Raw genomic sequence first — 26,573 nt, forward strand, 5'->3', positions numbered from 1 at the left:
CAATCCAAGCTCTTTGTTACCTTCTTATACAATGCTGATTCCTCTAAACAGACATTAATTAAATTGCGGAAAAATAGTGGGAAAAAAATTTAAAGGGAAAAAAAATCCCACATTAAAAGACTACAGACACAATCAGAAGAATTATTAAGAATGCATAATGTTTACAAGGAAGTCATGTCTACTGAGGAAAACAAGGCACCCAGCTAAACCAGTCAATTTAAAAGGATCTAACTTTCAACATCTGTATGTATATAGTGAGTCTGAACACATTTACCTAGACTATTCCAACACACTTCTTGCAGCTTGAAACTCAGAAGTAAGGCAACTATCTAATAAGAAAGAAACATTGTAGGACAAGTCTTTGTGATGATATGGTGTAATGCTGTAGAAGTTATTTGAATTATGTGATTTTAAACTGGAAATAATAGAGTTGTGTGTGAGTAGATAGGTAGCTATGTACAATGCTGTGGCATTCCTTTATTGCAGCAAAGAGAAAGCCTATTCTAAGTTAAAAAAAATAAGGAAAAAATATCTGTATGAACAAATAAATCAGAAATCATTTGTAGCTTATTGTAGGTAAACATGCTGGAGGAGCTGCTGAAAGGCTCATAAGATCTTAGAAATGATATTTATTTCCATGAATCTCAGACAAAACAGAATTGCCAGAGACACCTCAACTAAAATATTATACAATAAGTTCATATCACAGCCTCAGTTGCTGCAGGTACAGGACCTGAAGTGAAGGAAACTGAAAGAAACAGGAAGGAAAGAGATCACTCAGAACCAGCAACAGATATGACTACATAATTATCTACTGCCACTCAAACTTCTACGGTACACAAAACATCGAGATCTCCATCATTTCACATTTTTCTGTCTCCCACATAAATATGAAATTACTAGATTAACTCAATAACTATTTTCTTGACTGCTCAAGGCATACGAAAATTATGCTTCCATTCCTATTGCATGTACAGTGAAAATATCCTGAAACATCCAGAAAAGGTATTAATATAATTAATATGAGTATATAAAATATATAATAATATATCCTATAATCATAGAATTAGCAAGGTTGGAAAAGACCTACAAGATCATCCAGTCCAACCATCCATCTACCACCAATAACCCCACTAAACATTGTCTCTCAACACAACGTCTAAACGTTTCTTGAACACCTCCAGGGTCGGTGACTCAACCACCTCCCCGGGCAGCCCATTCCAGCGCCTGACCACTCTTTCAGAAAAAACTCATTCTTAATGTCCAGCCTAAATCTTCCCTGGTGCAACTTGAGGCCATTACCCCTCTATGTCCAATGTATTCCTTGGTATTACTGATAACACAGAACATAATCTAGAAACTCTACATGTGCCTTTTCACCAGAACTCTACTACAGATATATTTCAGACTAAGACAAGCAATGCTGAAGTTATGTCTGACTGTGAGCTCTTCCCTCACTCCTGTCCATTACATCTTCCTCTTTTCTAAACCTAGCTATTATCTGCTTTAACCTTCAGATGATTCCCTTGAACTCAGGAAGTCTGCATTTTATTAGAACTAAGCTAACTTCAGGTCTACCCTTCCTTCATTCTAATTAATGTAGTTATAACACTATAAATGAGATTTTCAAGAAAATTCGGAAATCAGTTTAACTTATTTGTCAATTGGCCCTATACTCATGTGTCAGCATTTCTGAAAATCTGATGCATGGTATTACACTAAAACAGTGTCTCCTTCTCAGACTTGTGTCTTTTTGTCTTTTAAGTACCATAGTGTAGCACTGCTTTATAACACTTAACACATTACTCTGCAGTAACCAGAATTTGCTACCAAATCTGCACTTGGGTGTAAGAATATTTCATCTATATTTACTAAACCCATTTTATTTTGTTCCATTGATACAGAATGTTGTAGTAAAGACTACCCCCAATAAGGTCTCTCTCTATTTTTATGTATATATTTACAACGGTAACAGTAAAATCAATGCAAAAAAAAAAAAAGGCAAGCTAAGATCTGGGTATTGACACGCCAAATTTGAATTCTGGTGCTCCTCCCTCCCTGCTACCAACACACACTACATTAATATGACTTAGGAGAACTTACACAGCAATTCTGCACAGCTGCCAACATAACATATTTTTTACAAAAGATCCTTTGTTGACGGAGAGAATCATAGAATTGCTCAGGTTGGAAAAGACCTTCAAGATCATCAAGTCTAACCACAACCTAACCATACTACCCTAACAACCCACCACTAAATCATGTCCCTGAGCACCACATCCAAACGGTTTTTAAACACATTCAGGGATGGTGACTCAACTACCTCCCTGGGGAGCCTGTTCCAGTGCTTAACAACCCTTTCTGTAAAGAAGTGTTTCCTGATATCCAACCTAAACTTCCCCTGGCACAACTTGAGGCCATTTCCCCTTGTGCTGCCACCAGCGAGAATAGACCAGCCCCGCTCTCGCTGCCATCACCTTTCAGGTATTTGAAGAGAACAATTAGGTCTCCCCTCAGCCTCCTCTTCCCCAGACTAAACAGCCCCAGTTCCTTCAGTCGCTCCTCGCAGGGCATATTCTCCAAGCCGTTTACCATCCTTGTTACCCTTCTCTGGTTACACTGCAGCTCCCAGCGGCACCACCCCAGTCCCAACACCCCGCGGGGATGACCGCCCCGGAACCGCGTGCTCGCTGCATTGCCGCCCGCCCGGATCCTTTTGGCAGGAGCACCGCGCTGACGGCGGCCGCGGAGGGGAGGTGTTCGCCATGGTGCGTTGCGGGGCGGGGGGTGCGGGTGGCGGTGGCCCTTCCAGCCGGGAGCAGCCCGCTGCGGGGAGGCGGTACGGGGCCGAGGGGGGAGAAGCGCGGAGCGGCCCGGCCGAGTTCGCAATCGTGTAGGACTTTCCGGTAGCGTGCGAAGGGCTTGTGTTGTGGCCGTACCGCTCTCAGTGAAAATAACTTCTTCCTTATATGCAGCCTAAATCCTCCCTCTCGTAGTTTGCAGCCCTTTCCCCTTGTCCTGTCACGACAGGCCCTGCTAAGAAGTCTGTCCCCTTCTTTCTTATAGCCTTCCCCTTTAGATACTGACAGGCCGCTCTCAGGTCACCTCGCAGCCTTCTCTTCTCCAGGCTGCACAGCCCCAGCTCTCAGCCTGTCCTTAAGGAAGCGTTCCATCCCTGGGGTCATTTCTGTGGCCCTCTGGATGTGCTCCACCAGGTCTATGCCTCTCCTATACTGAGGACTCCACATCTGGGCACAGATGATATGGATGCATGAGCTTTCAAGTCTTCACTTTGCATGTGTTCCTATCTTCCCTTTAAAGTTTCAGTAGCGTACTATATTTTTCATTTATTTTCAGCCCAAATTGCCAAAAACCAAAGGAGGGAAGCAAGAGAAAAAAGCCATCCATCCTTACAGCAGGAAAGCTGCACAACTTGCGAGGGAAGCGCGCAAACAGGATAAGAAAGAAAAGTAAGTACTGTGCAACCTTACATGCACACTGAAGTACAGCATGTGCATTGGTTGGGAGTGTTGGTGAAAAGAGACTGGTACAATCAAGTTTTTCTTTTTAAAGGCCTATATAACACTAAGTCATGTGAAATGGCATGATTACATACACAAAAATCTGCTTGAAGTATGTAGTTCAACTACTTGATTCTTGATTTTTTGATTTTGAGCAATGTTTTTGCATTGCAAATAAATATTTTGCTTATTATAGTCTGAATGGCATCTTGCCAGTGACATCAAATGAAGCTTAGTCACCTAGCTTGACTTTACTCCAAGTTTTAGAGTAAGAATCCTACTTAGGGCCTAGCGTCTTGTGCTGTGGTTGGGGATGGATGTATGGCCTTACCCAGAGCAAACCTGTAATTCTTTGTACCTGGGAAGGGGCCCTTTACAAGTACAACTGTGTCACATAGCCTCAGCAGAGCTGCTGTGAGAGTTTATGAGGAGCACGTGTAGAAATTCTTGCAGTTTTTCAGCATACAAGAAGTTTTCCCTGCTGCTTTATGTTGTCTGTGCTCTCTGACTACTGGTTACAACTGAGTGCTATTAGTTACTGATCATAACTGTTTTCTTAGTGCTAAATTGACTACATCATCCCTTAAATACCTTTTCTTGCCTCTTAAATGCCACTTAGAGAGCTTAATCATGAAAGGTCCTTATAAAGGAAATAGGAATCATATTTGATTTTTATTGCTTATGTCTGTGTCTTCACTGAAAGCAAAAACATGCACAAAAACACTCAGTGCATAAAGTATATATTGATTATTCATTATGACATGGCACACTTAATCGAATCTTTTACTGATTTATGTGGTAGAATTATACTGATGTAGACACCCAGACTGACAAATTCTTGTTTAAGTGCTTTTTTTTGTTTCCTTTTAGAACAGAAAGAAGCACAGAAAACAAACAAAAAAAGCCCCACCTCCTAGTGGAATAGCATTCTTCTATTTGATTTACCCTTTAGTTACTTTTTGTCATGAAAAAGTTACCTTTGTAAACGCAATTGCTTTTTAACAAGGATTTTTACATAAAGGAAGTAGAATTATTTATAAAAGAGTTTCTTACCTGTTTAAGAGATGTAACAGCACAGTTAGCCTTTCTGTTCCTTTGAAATGCAGTAAAAGGAGCTGGTCACAGCAGCAGTATTCTTCCAAGTAAAACAAACAGACCCCTTTTGATATATGCAATGGGTTAACCTGAGGAAAAAGCACCATTTTATGGAAAGCCATTAAGTAGTGGCTGCCCAGCAGGCTAATTAAGGGTGTGCTTCAAGCATGCTAATGAAAGAGCAGCTGCTTCCTCCTTAATTCTGTGAGGGATCAGTGAAGCCTGGTGTCTTCACAGAATGTCTCAGTTTAAGATTCTACAATGTAGAAAGCTATATTTTCCTTTAAGCTCTCTTTATTTTGAATGTTAAAAGCCTTTTTTTTTTTTTTTTTTAATAAGCAGATATGCTCAACAGTTTAAGATTAGAGGATGTAGATTGCTGTCTTAGGCTCTGTTTCTTGGTTTCTGCCTTTCCTTTTCCAAGCTTTCTTAGTGTTTCAGGTGCAAGTTCTTTAGGCTGATGGTAAGCAATATAACCCTTTGTTTCTCATACAGAAACTATTCTGCCAAAACTAGTATGTCAACCTGGACCATCCAAAGCTTATTGTGATAGCACAATGATCTATCTAAAAATTCTGTGTCTGAACCAATTAGCCTTTGTTATCTGCACACGGAATTTCAATATTACAATGCAACACTGGGGAAGAAGGAAGGAGAAATTCTCTAAGTTACAGAAGTCTTTTATAGCCTCTATCATCCAAATGGTCTTCAGTGCAGGCATTCTCAATGAAATATGACAGAAATAATAAGCTTGTCCAGAGACCGTATCTGTCCTACGAAAGACTGGTCCTGATTGTAATAAGGTGTGACAGACAAATTGGTTTTAGAAAATTGACTGCAATCTTCAGTCAGCTTGTTCACTTGAATCGCACCTTTTTCTTCCCTGTGTTGCTCTTCACACAGCATCTACTAAACTTCAAGAAAACCTCTAATAATCCTTGTCAATAATCAATATCTAAACATATGATTTACTTTTTTTCTTCCATTCAGAGTCAAGAACTTGCTGCAAGATTGAATCCCTGCTCTTATTTTCTCTTTCCCTTGAGTAAAAGATGTTACTCATTGTGTAGTAGGAGATAAGAGGAACTGTCTTTGCCTTGCTTCATTTGATTAACTTCCCTGCTACTAGTGTTTTCTACCAGGCAGTGAGGTAATGCTCTTAAGAAAAGTACTGTGAGACAGTATCTGATCCTATCATCTAGTATTTGTCATACTGAGATAAGTTGTGCACACCTTAATAACGAAGGCTTTTCTGCTAGAAAATAAGCCTGATTATGTAGATAATTGCCTAGACAAATAAGCTATCCATTGACCATTTTTGGTCCAAACAGTGGCTTTTAGTGTTTTAAACCATAAATAGATGGTGTTATTTATGATTTTAAAGAGAAAGCATTGTAGTCTTCTCCATGGCAACTCGGTGCAGATGTGCTTGGCTCGCTTTGTTGCCAGGCCAAATTCACAGCCAGGACTGCTGGTGTGCAGCTCCACTGCATGGAAATACAAATCCTTTCCATGCACGCTGTAACCTGTCAAAACTCCACGCTGTGTGCTGTAAGCCCTCCCTGGGCTGTCTACCATAATTATCTTGAAGAAATCTTCTACAGCAGAGTTTTAAAGCTGGCTTCTAATCTAAGTCCTTTTTCCTTTGTTTTCACAAAGTCTCATCCAGATCTGTCCTTTAACCCTGATGTCATTTCTGTTTAAACATTAAATCTCATTAGCCAACCAGCTTTTTGCAGGTATGGTAATACTCATCCTGCTTGTTTGACTTCTATAGTTTGTTTTTTTTTACATTAAAAGTTCTTATCCTAGATGCTGTGATACCTATAACAATTTGTAAAACAGCTTTTCATTAATGTGTTAGTGAAAAATCTTAGCAACTTGGACACGAGTTGGTTGTTATGTGGCTTTCAGGAACTCTTCGGAGGATGACATACTACTTGAAAAAGCTAATCTTTATTTTAATAACATAGGTTAATGGCCAAGTGACTCAAGTATGTTTGTTTCTAGAAAGCAGGACTTTCTCTTCTGATCTGAATTTTTTTTGACAGTTGAGATACTTCTGTCCTCTAAGTTAGTTCAGTTAACTGTGAAATGCTCATTAGATTCTACAGAATACAAGGAATTTAATAAAGAATCATAGAATGGCCCGGGTTGAAAAGGACCTCAAATGTCATCGAGTTTCAACCCCCCTGCTGAGTGCAGGGTCGCCAACCACTAGACCAGGCTGCCCAGAGCCACATCCAGTCTGGCCTTGAATGCCTCCAGGGATGGGGCATCTACAACCTCCCTGGGCAACCTGTTCCAGTGCGTCACCACCCTCTGAGTGAAAAACTTCCTCCTAATATCCAACCTAAACCTCCCCTGTCTCAGTTTAAAACCATTTCCCCTTGTCCTATCGCTATCCACCTAGAAGCACGTAGCTTTGAACTGTCTTGAACTTTGACAGCAGTTGTTCTTTATTTTTTTTATTCTTCAGCAATTTTCTTATTATGTAACAAAAAAAAATCTTAACATCACAAGTCCTTGAATATAGACAGTGAACATGCAAATATATTTTTTCCAGTGGCGAGTTTTATACTTATCCCAACTATGTATTCTGTTCCTTTCTGGAAATAAAGTGACATTCAACAACTTTCCTTGCTGCAAAATGAATTTGAGGGCTCCAGGACTAAATGCACAGGGGCTGTTAGAAAACCTGTAGTCTCTGAGAACTTCTCAGTAGGAACTGATCCCAAACTGAATTGTGTACACACATCCTACAGAATACAGAAGGCTTCAGTATCCCACCACAGACTGAGGTGGAGTGAAAAATACTTTTCACATTAATTTTCTTCATAGTTCTTATTTAAAAAATATTAATTCTTAGTTTCATTTTCTTAACACATTAAACTTTTCACATAAACTTTTACTGTTCACTAAGCACTAACTTTAATTATTTAGAAGCTTATTAAATAGTAGTATGATATTTTGTTGTTCTGCACTTGGCAGATATTTCTGTTTGCAATGTTACCTCAACTTTCATCTGAATATAACTATTTGTACTGTACTCTTTCCTGGCTAACATGTTTGTTTTGCTCCGTTAGGTTGAAGACTGAGAAAGCTTTTCGTTTGAGTATTATTGGTGAGCAGAAACTTTTATTACCAAATACATTACTCAACTTCCCATGATACAACTTTTTACCAACTTTATTCCAATTGGAGTTTGTCTCTATAATCTTACTCTGTAGTTGTACAGTGGACTTCGTAGAAGTGCTGAAGTACCTGACACGTTCTCTGAAGTAGTACATAGGGGGTTGAAATTGGATTTTTGACTGAAGATTAGGCTTTACATAATGATTACGTAAAGATGAGGATTGTTCATAATGGGTCGATGTAAACAAAACATCTGCTTTTGTACCTGTATTTATTGTAATTGTCTCCATGCTCTGAAGTAAATACAAGACTTCAAGACACAATAGGAAATACTTTTCTCCTTTTTAATTCAATCTGTTTAAAAACTGTGTAACTGGAACTCTTGTTGAGCCATTGTTTTGTTGTGATTTCTTTTTCTTCGGGCTTTCCTTACTTGCCATCTTAAGTAATAAAGCCAGTGATATTTTAGACTCTCATTTCCAGTAATTTACATTAAAGCATCAAAACTCTTTTCCCTAAGAAAGATTATGTTTCTATTATAGCTGCCTTCATACCCAGCCAGATCTTTATGCAGCCATTCAAATTCTAAAAGAAAAATAAAACGTTTATTTCAGAAACTGTGAAGAATTTTAATGTTTCCTGGTGCTACTATGATGATATAATAAATGTTTACTTCATTCTTGTAGGAGAAAAACTGCAATGGTTTCAAAGTCACCTTGACCCCAATAAAACTGACTATACAAAGAAGGAAGCTTGTGAGCTAATTGAAGAGTAAGTCTGGGTTTAAAAGAGGTCTGAAGAGCTTGATTTGCTTTTAAAAATAATGTTCTTAAATAAGATCTCTCCAGTGACTCACTCAGAGACGTTGCTTTTTATGTAAGCCTGTTAATAATACTAAGTAGTTAATTTTGTTAAAAATGAAGATAGTCCTGTACTAAAATATGTACATCTTTCAATATGCATTGAAATTGAAGTGACCCTTGTGTTTTTATTAAAGCATGTCCCTGCTTTTGCAGTGTGTGGAGAGGAGAACTAATGATGTGGAGAGGTATAATTGTCTTGAGTTTGCTAGTTGGGTTATTCAGGATAACTTAAATGCACACATTTAATTCTACTTTTTTTAATCCTTTTATTTTCTTTGCTGAGAAGATAACTCAGTATTCAGGTGGACTCTTTTTTTTTTTTTTTTTTAGGAAATATCAAAATTGGATTTAGTAAGAGCTCAGCTTTGTGCACGTGTACCTATGGTCTGTCACCATTATTTTTTTTATATATACCTGCAAGCATAATGACCTGTGTGCATTCTTAAGAATTTGCATCATATCAGTTTCAGAAGCTCTGAAATACTTGCTATTCTGGTCAACACTTGAGATACTGCAAAGGCAATACCACCTTATTTTCTGGATCCATTTTTAACCATTTACACAGTGATGACATTGCAAAGAACTTCAGCAGTTAAAACTTAGTGGTTTTCCAGAGCAGATGCGTTACAATAGTGTGAAAGTTTCATTCAAACTGTTTGAACAAAAAAGCAAATGAAATATAGAAAAACAACACGTTTCTGAAAGTAGATGATTCAAATGTAGTTCTAAACGGAACTTTCACTTTGTAAATTCAAGTCATTTTTATTAGATTTGAACTATATCTGGCTAATTTTGAAAATACAATTTGCAAAATATCTTAGATTGTCAAAGTAACTGGCAAAAATTTCATGGCTGCATCTAGCATAAATGAATTGTATTTCTTTCAGGTATATGGAACGATTCAGTGCTGAGTTGGAACAGATTGAATTACGAAACAGTATTAAAGGTAGACAGGGAAGACAGCATGGATCAAGGGAAGCTGTCATCAAGCAGACCATGGAACGTGAAAGACAGCTCTATGAAGGCTATGGGATAGGTATGTAAAACCATTAGTAAAAATCCTATGGTCATACCTTTCTTCCTACTAACAAGGCCAAAATCAAAGTAAAATTTGTAAGTATTACATTTTTTCACTCCTCAAAGGAATTAACTAACTGCTAGGGATTTATGGAGTACCTTACAAAGAAGTTGGGTAGGGAGAGGAAGGTCAGGGTAAAGAAACAGTGCTTGGGGAGGAGGGGAAAGGATGACAGATCTGACATATTTCCACTATACAGTACAAGCAAAAGTCAGGTAGTATCTTTAGTAAAGGTAACTGTAATATATTTTTGAAGTGCAGTTGGCATTTAATGTATGAGACTCAAATACATATTGTGTTAAGCAGCTTGGTTCTTCATTTTATACAAAGATGTTAAAAATGTCAGTGCGTGTGCATGTTTTAATGTGCATTGGCATGAAGACTGTTTTCCCATATGGGGAATAAACAGAGTTTTCCTCTGCAAATTAATTAGGTTTTGGGTGGGCTTGTGCCAATGAAATCTATATACACAGCTTGCTTTAATACTTTCAGTAATGTGCAAATTTACCATTAGGGTTAATCTTGGGGCCCAGCTTGCACCTTTCCACCAAAATGGACCAGTGGCATGAGGAACTTCAGCAATTTTGATATCATGAGAGAGTGGGCTTTAGGGTTCACGAACTTGAAGACAACCAAATCCTCCACAAACTCATGAGCCAAACAGGTCTTCAGGGAGAGGCCCATCATTCCTCTAAATTCGAGGTGTGCTGCATGTGGTAAAATGATTGCATCAAAAATTGTACTACTGATATATTTCCAAAGCTCGAATAATTCTGGAGTGTTCCTATTAGAATTTAGGAAATCCTGGAAGAAATGTTGGAGTGTTACGACACATCTACTCTACAGACTGTATTCTAGAGACACAGATGATATTCACCAAGTAGGAGAAACACATTTTTCCTCTTGTTCTCAAGAAGAGGTGCTGTACTTCCTTTAACTTATGGGAAGTGGTGTTGGAGGGAATATGCGAGAGGGCCCTAACACTTAACATCTTAATAATCAAACACAAGAATTCTGAAGATTTCAAATTAAGCATTGCTAATGAGAGCCACCAATGAGAGCCCAGGTGAAAGCAGTTTCAGTTTTTAAGCATTTACCTTGGCCATCATCACAAGTTAGAATAAAAGCGTAATGCCAATTATTCTTGTTGACTTCTGTATTACCATTTATCATCCTTAGGCAGCATAGTATCTAGTTAAGTCTTCCAAGATGAGCTGGGAAGCAGTCTTGCTAAAACCACAACACAAACATTAGAGCTGAACGCTTTCTCTTATGATGCCTAGAGTCTCCCTTAAGAAGGAATAAACTCTTTATGAGAGTCTTTTGTCTTACAGGAGATAGCATGCAGATGCAGGCTCCTTGTGAATGAGAAATAAAAGACTGAGAAGTCGATAGCTGTAACTAGACTGAAGGGAAGCATCAGCATTCTGGTTAAATAAGGAAGAAAAGATGATAATGAAAGAACAAAAAGCAAAGAGTTCAGGAGAGTCAAGTATGAAATAGTACTGAAATTTGTGATTTGCATTTTTCTTTACCAAATAAGGATGTTAGAGGCAAGTGATGAACTTTGCTTTAATGCTGAAGTAGTATTCAAAAAGCAGTCAGTCCAGCTAGTGAAAGCAAGTCAGGGAGAAGTGACAAATCAAAATTCTTGGGATACAAAGGACAGCAAGGTTTGGATTGTGTGCCATATTCCCCTTTCCACTTTCCTGTATTTTACCAATAAAGTAAACGAGTATGTCTCAAAGTATTAGAAGTGTTTTGTAGTACATTCACACTTTACCATTGCGGAGGAATTCAGGAATACCGCATGACTTCGTGCCTAATGAAAAACCACATTGTTTACTTAGAAGAGAGAAAAAGTCATAGGAAAATAGATGCTATGAATGTTATCAAATGGCTCAGTTCTTCCTTTGCTACCTTGTGGAAAGTTGGCAAAACAACTAAGACTAGATAGAAAGACATCAAATGCACAAGCACAACATAAAAATAAAGAAGAATCCAGAAATACTGTAAGCAAAATTGGAGGTTATTATAGTATTAGTAAGTAAAGCATTCAGAGAGCATGGTGCAACTTCACATATTAAATACTCTCTCAAATCATTCATTATTTGTTATCACAGCTGCTGCAGGTTTTGCTCTCTGTCTGGGGCAGCATTCAATCACAGAAAATAGTTGCTGCTAAATACTGTAATTACAGATTGGGGATAAATGGGAATCAGCTGGAAACTGCTATTATGCTTCTACATAATTATTGTCACTGGAAGCTGTAATGAGAGGGGCTTTTATAACTTAGTATTTCTTGAGTTTTTACACCCATTCCTGAACTCAGTTCTTGTGGACGCGCGTTTGCTATAACAAGCTACATGATATGAATTGTTTATATTGAAGAAGTTATAGAAATTGATGTACATAGCAGATAGAAGTAAATGGAGAAATAATTCCTTTTTAGTGTCTGTTTTCAAAAGTGATAGATATCCAAAAGCATAATAAGTTTTAGTCTGAAAAAGGTATCTACACAGGGAACGTTCAGTCTGAAAGGTTATTCAGTTTTCTTAGTAGTTCCTTATCACTCCCTTATTCCTTAAATGCATCTAAATTAGTTTTAGTGCCATCTTCCTCCTTACGTATCATCATTTCTGTCAAATCTGGTCTTATGTGTTTGTAGAAAAGTTACTGAAAAGGAATCCTAAATCATTCTGTGACATACCCTTGGAACTCACTCAGAATTAATACACTTTCTGCTGGAAAGCATCGTGATTATTTCATCTGAAGATTGTACTTTTTTGATTATTTGTTTCTATTTAACTGGCATGTTCTTACATAAGCATAATATAAATTCTGGGGAAGAACAGCCTTTAAAGCTTAATGTACCACTTTTATTAGTTCATTCTTGAAACTTCAGGATATAAGGAAATTGATTTTAATTTAAATGAAAGTTGTATCATTTGCATGTATCTGCTAGTGTAACTACAACCCTGATAGCTGTTCTCTGTAACAATCATTATCATGGATAGAAATTATACTAAACATTTCGCTCATAAAGAGAAGCGGGGATATATTTATATATAAATATAATGCAGTGATTTAACAAATCTTGATTATAAATAAGCCTGCTTCTTAAGAAGATTTGAGATGACTAGATACGCTTAGTTATTTACTGTAGAGGATGAGGTTCAGAGTGACACGGTTCAGAGCAGACTCCCTTATTTTCTAAGCTCCTTGAATCACAGAAATAGCAAACTTAAGTGCAACTAGATCCAATCCCAGACTTAATCAATACTTTATGTATAAGAGATCATACATGCACAATCAACCAAAGCTATAATCTTAGCAAAGCTAAGAAAGTTTAAAACAGGTAGTCACTTAGCATGGATCTGTATCAGCAAGATGTCTTAATACCAAGGTATAAGGGATGTCTACGCTAGTTGTAACCTCAAGAGGTATTCCTGCTCAAGGGGAAAATCACACCTGCAATCTACTGCTACAGAGAAGAAGGAAAGAAAAAAATAATAATAATAATTAAAAAAAAAAAACCACCAGGTTTTTGGGCTGCTCCCTATTTATAGGGTAAGATAATTGACTCACAGTACTAGGTGGTTTTTAGGTGCATGCTCATTTGCCCTCAGCTGTTGAACCAGGTGTCTTTTGTTAGTTCTTTCAGGCCTCAGTTTGAGACAGGTTTGTGATCATTAATCTAGCTTAATGAGAGTAATATCAGTCCTGTTGCTCACAGTCTTCCTGTTGAAAGGCCAAGCCAAAGGAGGAAGTTGAGAGGAAAGCACACCGTCACAGCTGTGTAACTGAATGGTTTTTCATTTAAAGGACGTCTACAGTTTCTGGCATCGTTTTCCATTTTTAATCTCAGGCTGCAATATCATCTTTTGACCCAACTTCATTGTTTCTCTGTATGATAGTTCTAAGGAATATGATACATATGCTGCTTATATTCTCTGTTAAGAGCAATGATGTTTCAGTTCTTCTGAGATTGACGTAAATCTTTTGTGCCGCTCTTTGTTTTTGGAGAGAGAAATAGTTACTGCTATGAAAAATGATGATTTTTTTATGAACAGTGTACTTCTGGAAGGAAACAAAGTATTTCAGGAGACTGTCACAGAACGTGATTCCACTTGGTAAAAAGTAGTGCTGTGAGACAGAGCTCCAAAAGAGAGTCTGACACTGGGATTGCCTCCTCTGCCTGCTTTTTCTCTGGTTATCTTTAGAAAGCCTCCAGTTCAAGCCTGGGTGCAGAGGCAGGGTTGTTCAGACCCACAGCTGAGAGCTTTTGACTTTTGGTGCTCATAGGAACTTCTAAGTACTCTGGTCCGGTGCTTCTTCATCCAATCTGTTGTAAAAGGGTTGACTTGCCAGTATTACTGAAAAGTTCTGTTAAACCTCAGTTCCTTGTCACAAAAAGGTGTTAAATACTAGCATCCTTATGATAAAACTTGAGAGCTAGCACGGTTTGTTCTTCCTCAGAAGAAAATCAGTAAAACAAAGTAGCTGAGAGTGTCAGAAACGTGGGAAAAAAGACTTGTATTTTTCACTGCCATTTCATTGCAGCAAATAAGTTGCTGAATACTTCATCTTAGAAATGCCAGACTACATCTGCTCCCTGAAATACTTCCTTCATTTCTTTTCCGCTAGCTCTTATGCTATATTTCTCTATCTGCCATTTTTTTTCAATTTTTATCTCAGAAAACACACTCTAGTGACTTAACATTTTTAAAGCAAATTAAGTTCAGAAATGACAGCAAAAACCAAAGGAATTAGATAAATGTTTCTTTGCTTTGCCTTTCTCAGCTGTGATCACTATCACTATACCTGTTTACCAGGAAGGAGTCTGCAAAAGTCAAAGTAACTGGTATCAAGATTTGTCGCATACATTATTAGTTGCCAACTAACTTTGTAAGCCAATGTAAAGGGAAAAAATATTTTTCTGAATTGCAAAGACTATCTGGCCACAAAGATAAGTGGTACATATCATCATTTTACATTCTGTAGCAAAACCATCTATAATCCTGCATTGATAGCGTCATCTGATTTATTCCTGTAAGACCCAAGAACTGTATGTTCAGAGCTTGCTCAAGGACAGTATAAGACGTACCAAAAATGTTATATTTTTAAGAGCTAAAATAGTAAAGTGGATTAAGCATTACAGAGGTAGCAAGCAGCCTTTCTTCTAGTAGGAACATTTTGGATTCTCAGGGAGCAAAAAAACAAGTCTGTGCCAAATGTAACTGTGCTGCTTGCCTTCCTTTTTTTTTTTTTACCACCAAAGGTAATAAAGATTTGCAGTCAGTGTATTTCTCTCAAATTAGGTTTGGGAAAGGCACTTCATCTTTATGAAAATTTTCAGTCTAAAACCGTCTCGGGTGCCAACGTTATCCATAAATATTACATTCCCTTTTGTGCATTTAGCAGTCATTTCAGCAACAACAACAAGCTTCCCAGGAGCAAGAGTGGTTTTTGGAGCACATGTTTAACAAAGTAAATTCTAACTACATTGGACTGAGATTAAATGTTCTCAGATAGCCATTCTTTGCTTTCAGACTGTCTCATTGCAGGTGGAAGGAAGTAGTGCTGTATTCAAAAATCCAATAACATGTTCTATTCAAACACCTGAGAAGTTACCATAGTCTTCTGAGTGTTTATATATGCAAAAGAATATTTTTCTACGTGGTAAATTTTCAGAAGCATGTTGAAGTGTTCATTAGATTTACTCACTCAGACTTACGGTACTTTCCTAACTCTACTACTGCTCTGTCTTGCTTGCAGTGGTGACTTAAGTGCTTTGAAATTTTTTTCTGCAGATGTTTCAGAATACTTACAGAGGCCTTAGTACTCACTAATTAGCAGTGCTGCTTGTGTATTTAGGCCACTTTTGAAAGAAAGCTTTCTTACTGTTTTTGTAGTCAGTTCCGCTGAGTGGAATGATCTTTTTATTATGTGGGCGAATGAATGTCTGTTAAAAACTACCCACAGCTTGATCTTGGTTGAGGATGCTAGTAACACTTTTGAAACAAATAATAACTTAATTATTTTTCTGGTTTATTCGTTGGCCTTTTTTAAAATGCAAACTTTAAATGCTTACCTTTTTGCTGTTTCTCAGATGTGTGACTTTAGAGAAGACGAAGCACCTTCTTCTTATAATTTGTCAGGATTCAATTCTCAGTAATTGGTGCATTTGAATTCTGGAATAGCTCATAAGTATAATTTCACTTCCAATGAGAGGTCTTCCTATTTATGTATCTCTCTAGGAGCTTTCTAGTATGACTCCTTATTCTCATTCTCTGAAGTACTACATCCAGCCCTTACCTCCCTTTTCTTTCTTTGAAATGTGACTCACTGGAATAATGTAGCTCATCTAATAGCATTTAATTTCACTCCCATTAGAAATCCCAGACATTGTGAACAGCAAGCACCTTAAATTTTTCAGGTAAGTTCTTTTTAATCTCACTACTAAGTACTCTGTTTACTCAAAACACCGTCTCTGAATCTGACCTATTGTATGTCTTTTTTTCTTAAAAAATAATACATGCAGACTGCTCAAGAATTTGTCATTTGCAAAACCAGACAAGGTATGGTGTTGCTAATTCTGCAATTTTTAGCTGTTACAGGCGAAATATTAGTGAGAGTGAATCAGTAAGACATTGGAAGGGTTAGAAAGTTTCAATGGTTAGAGTAACTTAAGTACCCTTTTTTGGCTATTCTTAGAGAATGTTTTCTCTTCACCTAAGCTGTTCACTGATTTACACTAAAAGGATTAACATGCACTGTTAGTTTTTAAGGATCAAGACCTAGATTTACTGATAAATGAAAATACATTGTAATACTGTTAATACTGTTTTCTTACCTGAAGTGAGATTTCAGATGGTAATTGTAGTCATATAGCATACTAACCTAAATTATTTATAGTCAGAATGTACCATTAAGTAACTAAAGCAGCAAAAATTTCTTAGTCTTGGTTTCTATGAGATGCAAGTGTACTGCAGTCTGCTGGAGTGTTTGTGCACATATACTAGTTGAAAATCATGAGAGAATTGATGCCACACCAGGTAAGGTCCTGCAATCTGTAGAACTTGCTGCCAGTACGTCTGGGCTAGCAAGACAATATACCTTGGTAATGGATTGAATGAACAATCCTTCTGCTGGCTCTATCAAATGAGATACTTTAATGGAAGAAAAAAAAAAAGACTTACCAGTGCTTATGTTGCAAGGAATGATATGCAGCCGTCTCTTAGGAGTGCTGCATAGCTGGAAGTCGTAGTTAGAGCACGTAAGAATAATGCTGGAGATCTCAAAGATGAGACCTCTGGCTGCTCTGTTTATTCCTACACAACTGACTTGTTGTACTGGGATATCTGATGGAAGCGTTGCTTTTTTATTACCTTGGTAGAGCCAAACCAAGTGTGTCTGTATAATAATTGGCAAATACTCTCTTTGCCTTTCAGAAAAAATATCCATGAAGTACACTTAATGTAATCAAGCAAGTATTCTATTAATCAAATACAGGATTTGGCTTGTGATATTTAAATGACTCCTTCCTCCTTTATGCAGCCTTTCAAAGTAATATACTTACCGTGTGAATTAATGTGTACTAACATTTTGTGTCTCCATGAAGTCAGTCACAGAATCATAGAATGCTTTGGGTTGGAAGGGACCTTAAACATCATCCAGTTCCAGCCCCACTGCCATGGGCAGAGATAGCTTGGATCAAGTTGCCTAAAGTCATACAAAATGTTAACAATCATAAATCATAGTAAAGCACTTTATATACCTGTGATACTAGCTTTGCAAATTGAGCATCCAGATGAAAGAAACTTCCCCAAGCTGCTCTTTCATTACTTGGAAGACCAGGGGTTTAATGCGTTAAACCTCAAAAGAGTTGGCCTGAAGTAACTGAGGAGAGAAGTAGGCTGTGGGAATAAAGTGAATTATTTTATTTGTGCTTTTTTGTTTAGAATGTCAAATCTGAAAGTATTTAATTCTTCACAAAGAAATCACATCTAGATGAGTGTACTTGATGAGGTAAAAACATGGATGCTCATTCATACTGCCGTTGGACCGATAATGTAATTTAGAAAAGCAGCCTCACTTCTGGAAAAAGGTGAACTGATTCTGCGACTCTTTCCTGCTAGTTCTATTGCTAGTTGTTTTTCATGACTTTTTTTTCTCTTTAAGGGAGTGGGATGGTGATCTGAAGAAGCTACCAAACATAAAAATGAGAAAGCTGTCATTTAGGGATGCAGTTTGCATTGATGCTGACGTGGCAAATGTGGAAGCTGAAGAAGAACTGAATAAAGCAGAAGACATGGCGTCATGAAGTTTCAAAAGCCGAAACGGCTGAAGGGAATTGTAAGAAACTTATTTTAGTTATCGTGGAATCAAGAATAAAACTAGTGTTTCTAATTATATTTGCAAAGGGTTTGCTAATTACATTGTTTTTTGTAAGCTCACTGTGCACCTATGCTAGAGAGTGGAATTTCAGCCAGCATATTGGGTTAACATTTTTGAATATAAATAAAATTTAATATTTTGTGTCCTTACATCTCATTCTATACCTACGCTTTAGGATGCAGGCCTCTAAGATAGCGAACAAATCGTTTATGTCTTGGCACCCTGACTAGCTCAGTGCTTCTTCCCTGGTCATTGAGCAGTCAGGATTCAGAAACCCGCTGGATATACTTTCCAGTGGGAAACCCTTGCCTTTTCCTGGTAGTTCCAAGAATATATGCATCATTGAGTATATCAATCAGCAGGTACCCTGTTAAGCAGCAGGCTCAGCTGGTGACAGCTTTTATGCATCTCTTGTGGAAGTGGCCAAGGTGCCTTTAGGTGATGCAGTTGTGAGAAACCACAGGAGGGTAAAAAAACCTTTACTTATTGATGTTTAATTTCTGCACTTGCAGTGTTTGCACTGAGAAGCCTGGAGCGGGGAGTAAGATAGAGTCTTGCCTCATGTTACACAGATGAGATAGTTGAATCTTTCCTATCAGTTTCATAATCCTCCCATGCCTGTGCTTTTAAAGTCGCCAATTAGGGTTTTGTACAGGGAGGAGTTTCTTCTCTTAGGTTGAAAATGCCCTAGGAGTGCTGCATTGTTATTCTGTTTCTTAAGAAAGAAAGCAGCTGCTGCTAACAGCTGGAATGAGAAATATTACAGCGATGTTCTTTGTTCTTATGAATTTGCTGTAGGGAATACCTTGGAATGCTGTTTACTTGTAAGGTTTATAAATAACAATGTTAAAGTCCTTTGTTATAATTCTTATTATAGTTGGCAGGGCTTTTTTCTGGGTAGGTTATTCTGATGGAAGACTTATTTCTTTCTTAATTTGGTCAGATACTGCTTCACCACTTGTCTGTTTCTTAATTGTGACCTGCAAAGTTGCAATTGTTAAAACTCAGTTTTCTTTAACTATCCGGGCTCAAATTAAACATAAAAAAAAATCATACAAAAAGTAGTGCTTTAACATAGAAGCCCACTTTTATGTAAGAACTTTGTTGTTTTGTTTTTTTTAAAGGAAATGTATTTTTTAATTTGTTACACTGTACTTTGCAGCATACTTTACTGAGATACGCTTTTATTCCTGACAGCCTTGGGGAGCTTAGACTTCTCTGAGGTACTGGATGAATTATATTCAGATTTCCTCAGTAGCAGTAGAGTGTTGTGCTCTGATTCTAGAGCTGATCATTTTGATGGCCTCGGCTGGAAAGAACGAGCTAGCTTTGATTCCAGTAGTAACTGGATTTTGGTTCACCAAAAATTGGGATGGTACAAGCCAGGAAAGCAACAAAGGCAATACATACAAGCCATTTTCTAAGCCATTCCTAGGTAGTTCAAGAAATATACTTGAGGATTACATTATGCATGAATTATTATTATTTTTTTTACTTTATTGGGGTAGCGCTTATATGCATCTCTGTAATGACACTGCCATATATGAAGATAAGAGTCTGGAATCCAAAAACGTTGGACTCCAACTTTAAAAAAAAAAAAAAAAGCCAAACAGATGTAGAAGAGTAATAAAAAGGTGTTTGTTTGTTTGTTTTTCTCAGCAGGAAAGAAGTTCTCCACTTAGGGAATCTTCCCAGCTCAGTTTTCTAGTAAGGGGCAAATAAACACCTGCACTTCCTAAGTATGTCAGATCAGCTGGTTTGGTCTGAGGTGATGTATCAGTACCAGCATGGTATGATCCATACATCACCTTTCTGTTTTCCTTTGCTAATGAGCTGTTCTGCAATTAAGGTATTGCCTTAAGTGCAGCTAGCAAGATCTTGGGCAACTTTCCTAGTAATGAAACTCTAAAAAACAGATGACTATGGGAAACTTCCTGCAGTAGTCCAGCAATTGAATTCCCTAAAGCTTACCTGCTCAAATGGCAAATACAGCCCTGTTTTCTTTAAAGGAACTGTTTAGCGTGCAACTAGTTACCTGTTACAAATGAAAAATAAAATTAACTTCAAACTAATTTACTAGACCAAAGTGCTGTTATTGCTTTAAAAACAGAGTCATTTTCTAGAAAGATTAGAGTAAGGCAGCAGCATTCTATTAATAGCGGCTCTTATTCATGTAAGTACATTCACATGGAGTCAACCAAGACAGCAACATGCTGATTTAAAAATTTACTAAGCGACAGTGCCTCTTTCTGGGTCATGAAACGGTCAGAAATTCTTACCCATAGATTTTTAATGAAGCATTCTTTTCCCCAGCCTGCCAGCTCTAGAAACGTGCTAGCAAACCTAGAAGCAAAGTAGCACTTGAGGAAGAATCACTAAAGCCTTTGCCAGAACTTCAACTAATTGTTCTTTTGACTGCTGCCTTCTTCGGGTCTACTGTAAGCAGCAGTCATGCTTCTGAGACCTAGTAAGATTAGACTTGATTTAGCTAACATGTATTTAAAAATGACCACGATCTTCCATCTTATTTGTTTTTTGTTTGGAATAGTTCTCATTGTTATTTGTATATAAATAACATGAAAATACAAGTATATATATATATGTTTACTTATGTGTGTATATATTTAATAACCTTAGAGCTGTTGACAAACAAAAGAATGTTCTGTGATTCCATTAATTAAAGCTGTGAGGGCATATTTCTCCCAGGGCCCTGTTCAGCAGATTGGTAATCTTTTCTGTTCTCAACCACTGTGTTAAATTGATCCAAGGTTATTTTCTGAGCACAGTATCATACGTACTGGAAATCTGGTACAAAGTACTGTGACTTACTTTTTCAGTGAGGTTTTTTGGCTTTTAGATCAATTTCATACAGAAGAGCCTCAATATTTTATTGGGGGAGTAAGTACCATCCTTCTTCACGTGGAGCCCTGGGCAACCTGGTCTAGTACCACATCTGGAGGTTGGTGGCCCTGCCTGTGGGAGGGGGCCTGGAACTTGTTAATCTTTGGGGTCCCTTCCAACCCAAGCTATTCTGTGATTCTATGATTTATGCGTATAGAAGCAAACTGAACAGAAAAGTAATGTTACTGAGTGGTACTCCACTTGATCAAGAGATTCTGACTCATGTATGATGCCAAAAGGTGTAGCTGGCTTATACCTATAAATTCTAAAAATAAACATGGTTGTGTTTTTGTATATGTTAACATACAATTATATATTTATTACTAGTCTATTTTCGGTTATGCTTCTTCTTCATTTTTCTTTTTTTATCTTGTAGAGATTCATGAACCCATATTTGATTTAAATGGTGAGCTAGTTAGGGCAGCTTTAACAAAATGAACAATCTGTTGGCGTTGGATGTAGGGTGTATAATTTGTTAGCACACTTGTCCTGTGTTTTGACTATAACCATAGCAGGCAGCCGCCGTGTGATGACCTATTTCAGCTAGAACACCAAAGACTGGAAACTTAGCCAACCTCCTCCCCAGCTGACAGTTGAAGGCAATGATCTGGGGTAGGTGGATGCAATCCTCTTCAGAAAACAAATGATGTAGCTTGGCTGGAACTATTTATCGAGGTAGACAGGTGCAATTAGCTTTAAACAATTTAACTCTCTAATGTTTGTCCCACCCATTTTTAAGAGTCTCTTGTGTTGGACATTACAGAATCACATATCACTGTTCATTCCAAAGCACTGTGCTCCTAAGAAAATGTTCATCCCCCTATCTTTACTGCAGCTGAAAGCCAGTACTAGTCGTCCTTTTGCTGTGGCTCTAAAAACAGATGACTATGGTTGCTGAAGCCTGCCCTTGTGTATCTTATCCTTTTCCAGTCTTCCTTCCCTTTTGCAAGTTAAACCATCATTCTTTTCAAATGTTTTTGTACAGTGAGGTGTTTTTCTGAGCATTCTGCCAAAGTATGGTACCCATAACTAGGCACCTCAGTCCAGCAGGTTCATCAGTAGTGTGCAGCTGATTATATTGTTCACCTTTCTTGCAAGAGTGTCGTGTTGCCAAATTCACGTCCCGCATACGATGCTCTATAAAATAAACTGACAACTGTAGAATACTACAGAAATTTGGATCATTTGTTTAATACAAATACTTTTTTTTCACAACAATAAGCAGATATATTACTTTTGTTTCCCTTACCTTCTGTCTTTCAGTACACATTCACCCACAAAAAACATACATTTTTTTTCTTTTGCAAAAGAGAGGGAGTTGAACAAGTAACAGAAACTTGTAGTTCCAAATATTATACACAGTAAAATACTTTCATCATAAAGTTCCATCACATTAGAAATTATAAATGGTTTTTCTTGGTGATGGGGAACTTACTATTTCTTTCTACACAATAAAAATAAGCACTGCTTTCAGATAAAGCAGTGTGTGAATGGCACAATTGGACTAGTTGAGAATCTTCGTAATGCTAGTGATAGTCAAAAGCAGTATATTTATGCCAGGTTCAAATAAACTTCATAATGCTTATAACTTAAATCAAGAGAAGAAACGTGCACGTCCACAGATTAGAAATATCTTGTTTAAAATATGAGCTCTCATGCCAGATTACTTCCACCTACCTTCATTGAAACTTCGCTTAAACAGGAATGCAGATGAGGCTCTTCTCAGTAATGGCAGCTTGGAGCAAGGTTCAGCCCTTGGAGGATTGTAGCCAAGCTAAATGCCACTGTCAGGGTGTTTGTTTGCCTGAGATGTACAGTGGCTACATAGGTAGGTTGATACTGATCTGTATTTGATACCTCATTTCATTAAAAAAAAAATCTTAGAATGTTTCTTAAAACTTTCAGGATGCTGTTTTTGCAGCTTAGAATCCTGCTGTCAATTAATACAGAAAGCTGCCCTTTCTGTGGGAAAGAAAACTCAGTGGTTGACAAGCAGCTGTCTAGCATGTGAATACATGAGCCACTGTTACTCAAGCAGACCTGCATCTAAGTCATGTTGGTGTGGATAGCTCCATGCCTCTTGAAGAGGTCTCACCCTGCTACAGAAACAAATTCCAAACCAGCATGAAATCCCTGAAAGCTCTAAAATATCCAATGCACCTAAGGAGAAAGGAATGCATGGGCTAATACTGTTATGCTTAACAGAGTTTAAACACTTTCAAAGCAGCTGTAATCTCTCTTGCTGCTGCACAGTGCAGCAAGCCACTGTCTCATTCTGCTGCTTTTCCTGCTGTCCAATAAATATTTAAAAGGAGAGAAGGAATTTCAACCAAAGCCTTCCTCCATTCTTACATTTAAATGTAAGCTCAGCTGCACATATACTGGAGTGCCAAAATGGTGTTTTGAAGCTGTCAGTATAAAATAGCTTTGCAAGTTGTTCTGTTGCTGACTCTTCAGCGTATTAAAAAAAAAAAAAAAACAGTGATCTTACTGGATGACATAGATCTGCTTTCAGAAGCTTCAAGTTTTTATTTTTCTTTAATGTGAATTTTGTGCTTGTTCAAGAAAAGAACAATGAATTAGTCTCTGGTAAGCTGAAGAATAGGGGGCACTTTCAGTGGGGTCATGACACTACAGCAGGTTAAGGAACAAGCTGCCTAAGTAGCGAGCTCCCTGTCACTTAGATGACAGCAGAACATTTTCCAGAACTTATCTTATGTAATAATGCTTTTTTTTTTGTCAACCAGCTTTGCTGTGACTCATTAGGTTTAACTGTAGATATAATTCCAAATGCATAGATGCATCTACTAATTTTAAGTGTCTGACTTGCTTCAGATATCATGAGATTTACTTTTTAGCAAATAGATATGAACTATTAGAAAACCACCTTAAGCCCGTGCAGTTATGAGGCATTCCTTCGTACTTGTCACGGTTTCCTCCAGGCCTTGTAAAGTCTCCACGATTATAAACAGAGAAATTATTTGGTTATTCACTTATCTGATTTCAAGTGGAAGCTGTTAGAATTCCAATTCTGTTAGTGTATAATTGGAAAGTTATTTTATATGAAAAGACTCAAACATTAATCCAACTCAGCCAGAGTAAATTTGTGCTAATATTAATAAGTACTTCAGACCTATTCAGGCACCAAGAGTTTGTGCCCTGTCTAGCCAGATGGCACTTAGTCACAGCCAGATTACACAATTGATTCTAAAGGAGGAATACAATGCTTTGAGAAAAGATAAATTCTCACTAATACTGCTATTTCCAGTAGTCCCTGAGCCTTAAGCCATTAAACATGGTCACAAAGAAACACCTAACAGATGAATTCCAATACAGATTAGGCCCAGCACCATTTGCATTTGGGAGAATGTGATGATTCTGTTATTTAACTGCAGATGTTTGAACATGTAATGAGGAAATTTACCATTAGAAACTGCAAGGCTTCTGTAGAAGACTAGGTCATGGCAAATACAGCAAATTCCCCTTGTGAATGAACCTGTGTTTTCTTAGTCTCTTTACTCTGGTTCTTTATTTGCCTGTCTGCTTTTCCTTGCTTAGCTAAATACAAAAAAAAAAAACAACAACAACAACAACAACAAAAAAAAAAAAAAAAACCACCTTTAAACATGACTTTTTAAATATACATAAGTCAAGCGGTAGACTTGTCTAAGCCAACACATAACTACTCCAAGTCAATCCTTGCTGTCATGTCCTGATAGTAAACATCACTGATATGAGAAGCAAATCACAAAATGTGCTCTTTATGTAATTCAGCCTGTTGGACACACTATTACATCTACATTCATTTATCTATTGCATCCTTTAATGCTATCCGCACTTCATTTTTATATAAGAATGCTCAAAACATGAAATTAACAACTGAACCGCTGAATATCTAACATTTCAAGTTTACCTGTACAGAGAGAAACCAGCGGTTTATTTCTGCAGTCAGGAAGATAAAAACTGATTTTTCAGAGCAGGGGAATAAAAACTAACATTCTTTTAAGACAGCTACTTATATTCTTTCATGTCTACCTTTCTATATCACGAATCTTACAAGACTGAAATGAAAAATACTTTCCATCTTCCCTGTTTCATCCTTTCTCAGACCTTGCTAATAGCAATTTACTTGTATGGTTTTGCAGTAACAACCGCATTTTTAATTTATAGTTTTGCCTCAAAACTTTGTGCATCCAATTTAGGAAAAAAATAAATTGAATTCACTCTGACAAAATAAAATACACAGCCGAGCTGCTGTTCTAAATACATTATCTACTATTTTTCTCCTTCCCGTACTTGTTTTGCTGACAGTTAAATATCTGTAGCCTATGGAGATATGAGTTTATACTGGCTGGAACTGCTGATGTGTCAAAAATTCAGGCATATTCAGAAACAATGCTTCCCTTCAAATGTTTCCCATATCCTCCGTTGACACAGCTGCCCAAACATTCAGGCTCCGCTGAAGTCGCACAAACATCTGTTACTTCATGAGGTGTAGGGAGTGCGCACTTCTTGTATGGTACTCTTCTGAAGGAAGGTAAGTAGCAAATACAACTTTCAGTTGTAAACAGGTGAAAGGTTTGGTTTTGTTTCCTGTAAACAAAATGGTTATAGCAGGTCTGTGTCTACTTGCCCAGCCATCCAATTTTCTTCCGTTAAAAAAAATAGTAATAATCTTGTCACATTCGTTTGGCATTGTCTGTTAAACCTGTTCTCTATTGCACTTTCTACACTTCCACTTTCACTACACTTGCTGACTAGTTGAGAAACTACTTCACGAATTGTCACATTCCATACAGTAACAAGTTGCTTTGCTGGATCCATTTTCCTCATAGGGATTCGGTTTTTGTGTTTTTACTCAAAAAATGCTCAGTCATTTCTACTCTCTTACAGCATTTGTAGTGTAGAAAACACTATGCCTTATTCAGCAAGGAAAAAACAGTGCTGTCTCCATCAAACTGGCATGACCTCAGATGTCATCTCTTCAGCTGCCAGCTGAGAGTTTGTACCTGTCTGTGCTACTGGCACCACCACCGCATCCTTGATGTCCGAGCTCTGAGTGCATGGAGAGTTCTTCTCCTCCAGCTTTTTGGCGGTGTCTGGGCAGTTCTGAACAAAGATCACTCTGTTGTAGGCTTTCAGCCTGCGCCACAGCTGAACATAAACCTTACACTGTACGTACATGAAGACGAGGCCTCCTGTGAATCCAATGGCCACCACCACAAGTTTTGTCCAAAATGGCCATTCGAGGACACCTTGGAAATAAAACATTTATACGTGTTACCACTGTTAAACAATGCACGTTAAATACTGAATATCAGTGAAGTGTGTTGAAAAGACGCCAGTTGCTAAGCATCCCCAGATACAAATATGCTCCCGTTGCAGTTGTTGCTGGAGAACAGCAGCCATTTCCCATAGGTAGAGGGACAGACAGGAAACTACATCTGACTCCCACTTCTGACTTCTCCACAGTTTGGTCAAATAAGAAATTGAGGCACAATCACAAGAGGTGCCTAATGCCCGAGACAGTCAAAACAAACAAAACCCAGCATTTTTAGCCCCATACAAAATGGTTCACTT

General features: G+C 37.6%; 2 protein-coding genes across 3 annotated transcripts in view; one reads left to right on the plus strand and one right to left on the minus strand.

Annotated features, from left to right (window-relative positions):
• On the plus strand, positions 2,549–20,799 carry TMA16 (translation machinery associated 16 homolog). The gene is made up of 7 exons (XM_021394680.1): positions 2,549–2,768; positions 3,358–3,470; positions 7,703–7,740; positions 8,438–8,522; positions 9,502–9,650; positions 16,089–16,131; positions 17,877–20,799. The coding sequence occupies exons 1-7, from the start codon at positions 2,766–2,768 to the stop codon at positions 18,016–18,018; spliced, it is 573 nt and encodes a 190-aa protein (XP_021250355.1). The 5' UTR covers positions 2,549–2,765; the 3' UTR covers positions 18,019–20,799.
• MARCH1 (membrane associated ring-CH-type finger 1) overlaps positions 22,165–26,573 on the minus strand; it is a 236,126-nt gene continuing 231,717 nt past the window's right edge. For both annotated transcript variants that reach the window (XM_021394679.1, XM_021394678.1), the window contains one exon: positions 22,165–26,248. In XM_021394679.1, coding sequence (XP_021250354.1) covers positions 25,947–26,248 — 302 coding nt within the window. In that variant the 3' untranslated portion in view covers positions 22,165–25,946. The remainder of the gene's footprint in view (positions 26,249–26,573) is intronic.

Source organism: Numida meleagris, chromosome 4 (genome assembly GCF_002078875.1).
Source record: "Numida meleagris isolate 19003 breed g44 Domestic line chromosome 4, NumMel1.0, whole genome shotgun sequence".
NCBI classification, from domain to species: domain Eukaryota; kingdom Metazoa; phylum Chordata; class Aves; order Galliformes; family Numididae; genus Numida; species Numida meleagris.

Excerpts from the sequence above, each read along its gene's own strand:
- TMA16 (XM_021394680.1), top strand. Across the intron at positions 7,741-8,437 it reads TTTTCGTTTGAGTATTATTG|GAGAAAAACTGCAATGGTTT; the intron begins GTGAGCAGAAAC and ends TCATTCTTGTAG. Across the intron at positions 9,651-16,088 it reads CTATGAAGGCTATGGGATAG|AAATCCCAGACATTGTGAAC; the intron begins GTATGTAAAACC and ends CACTCCCATTAG.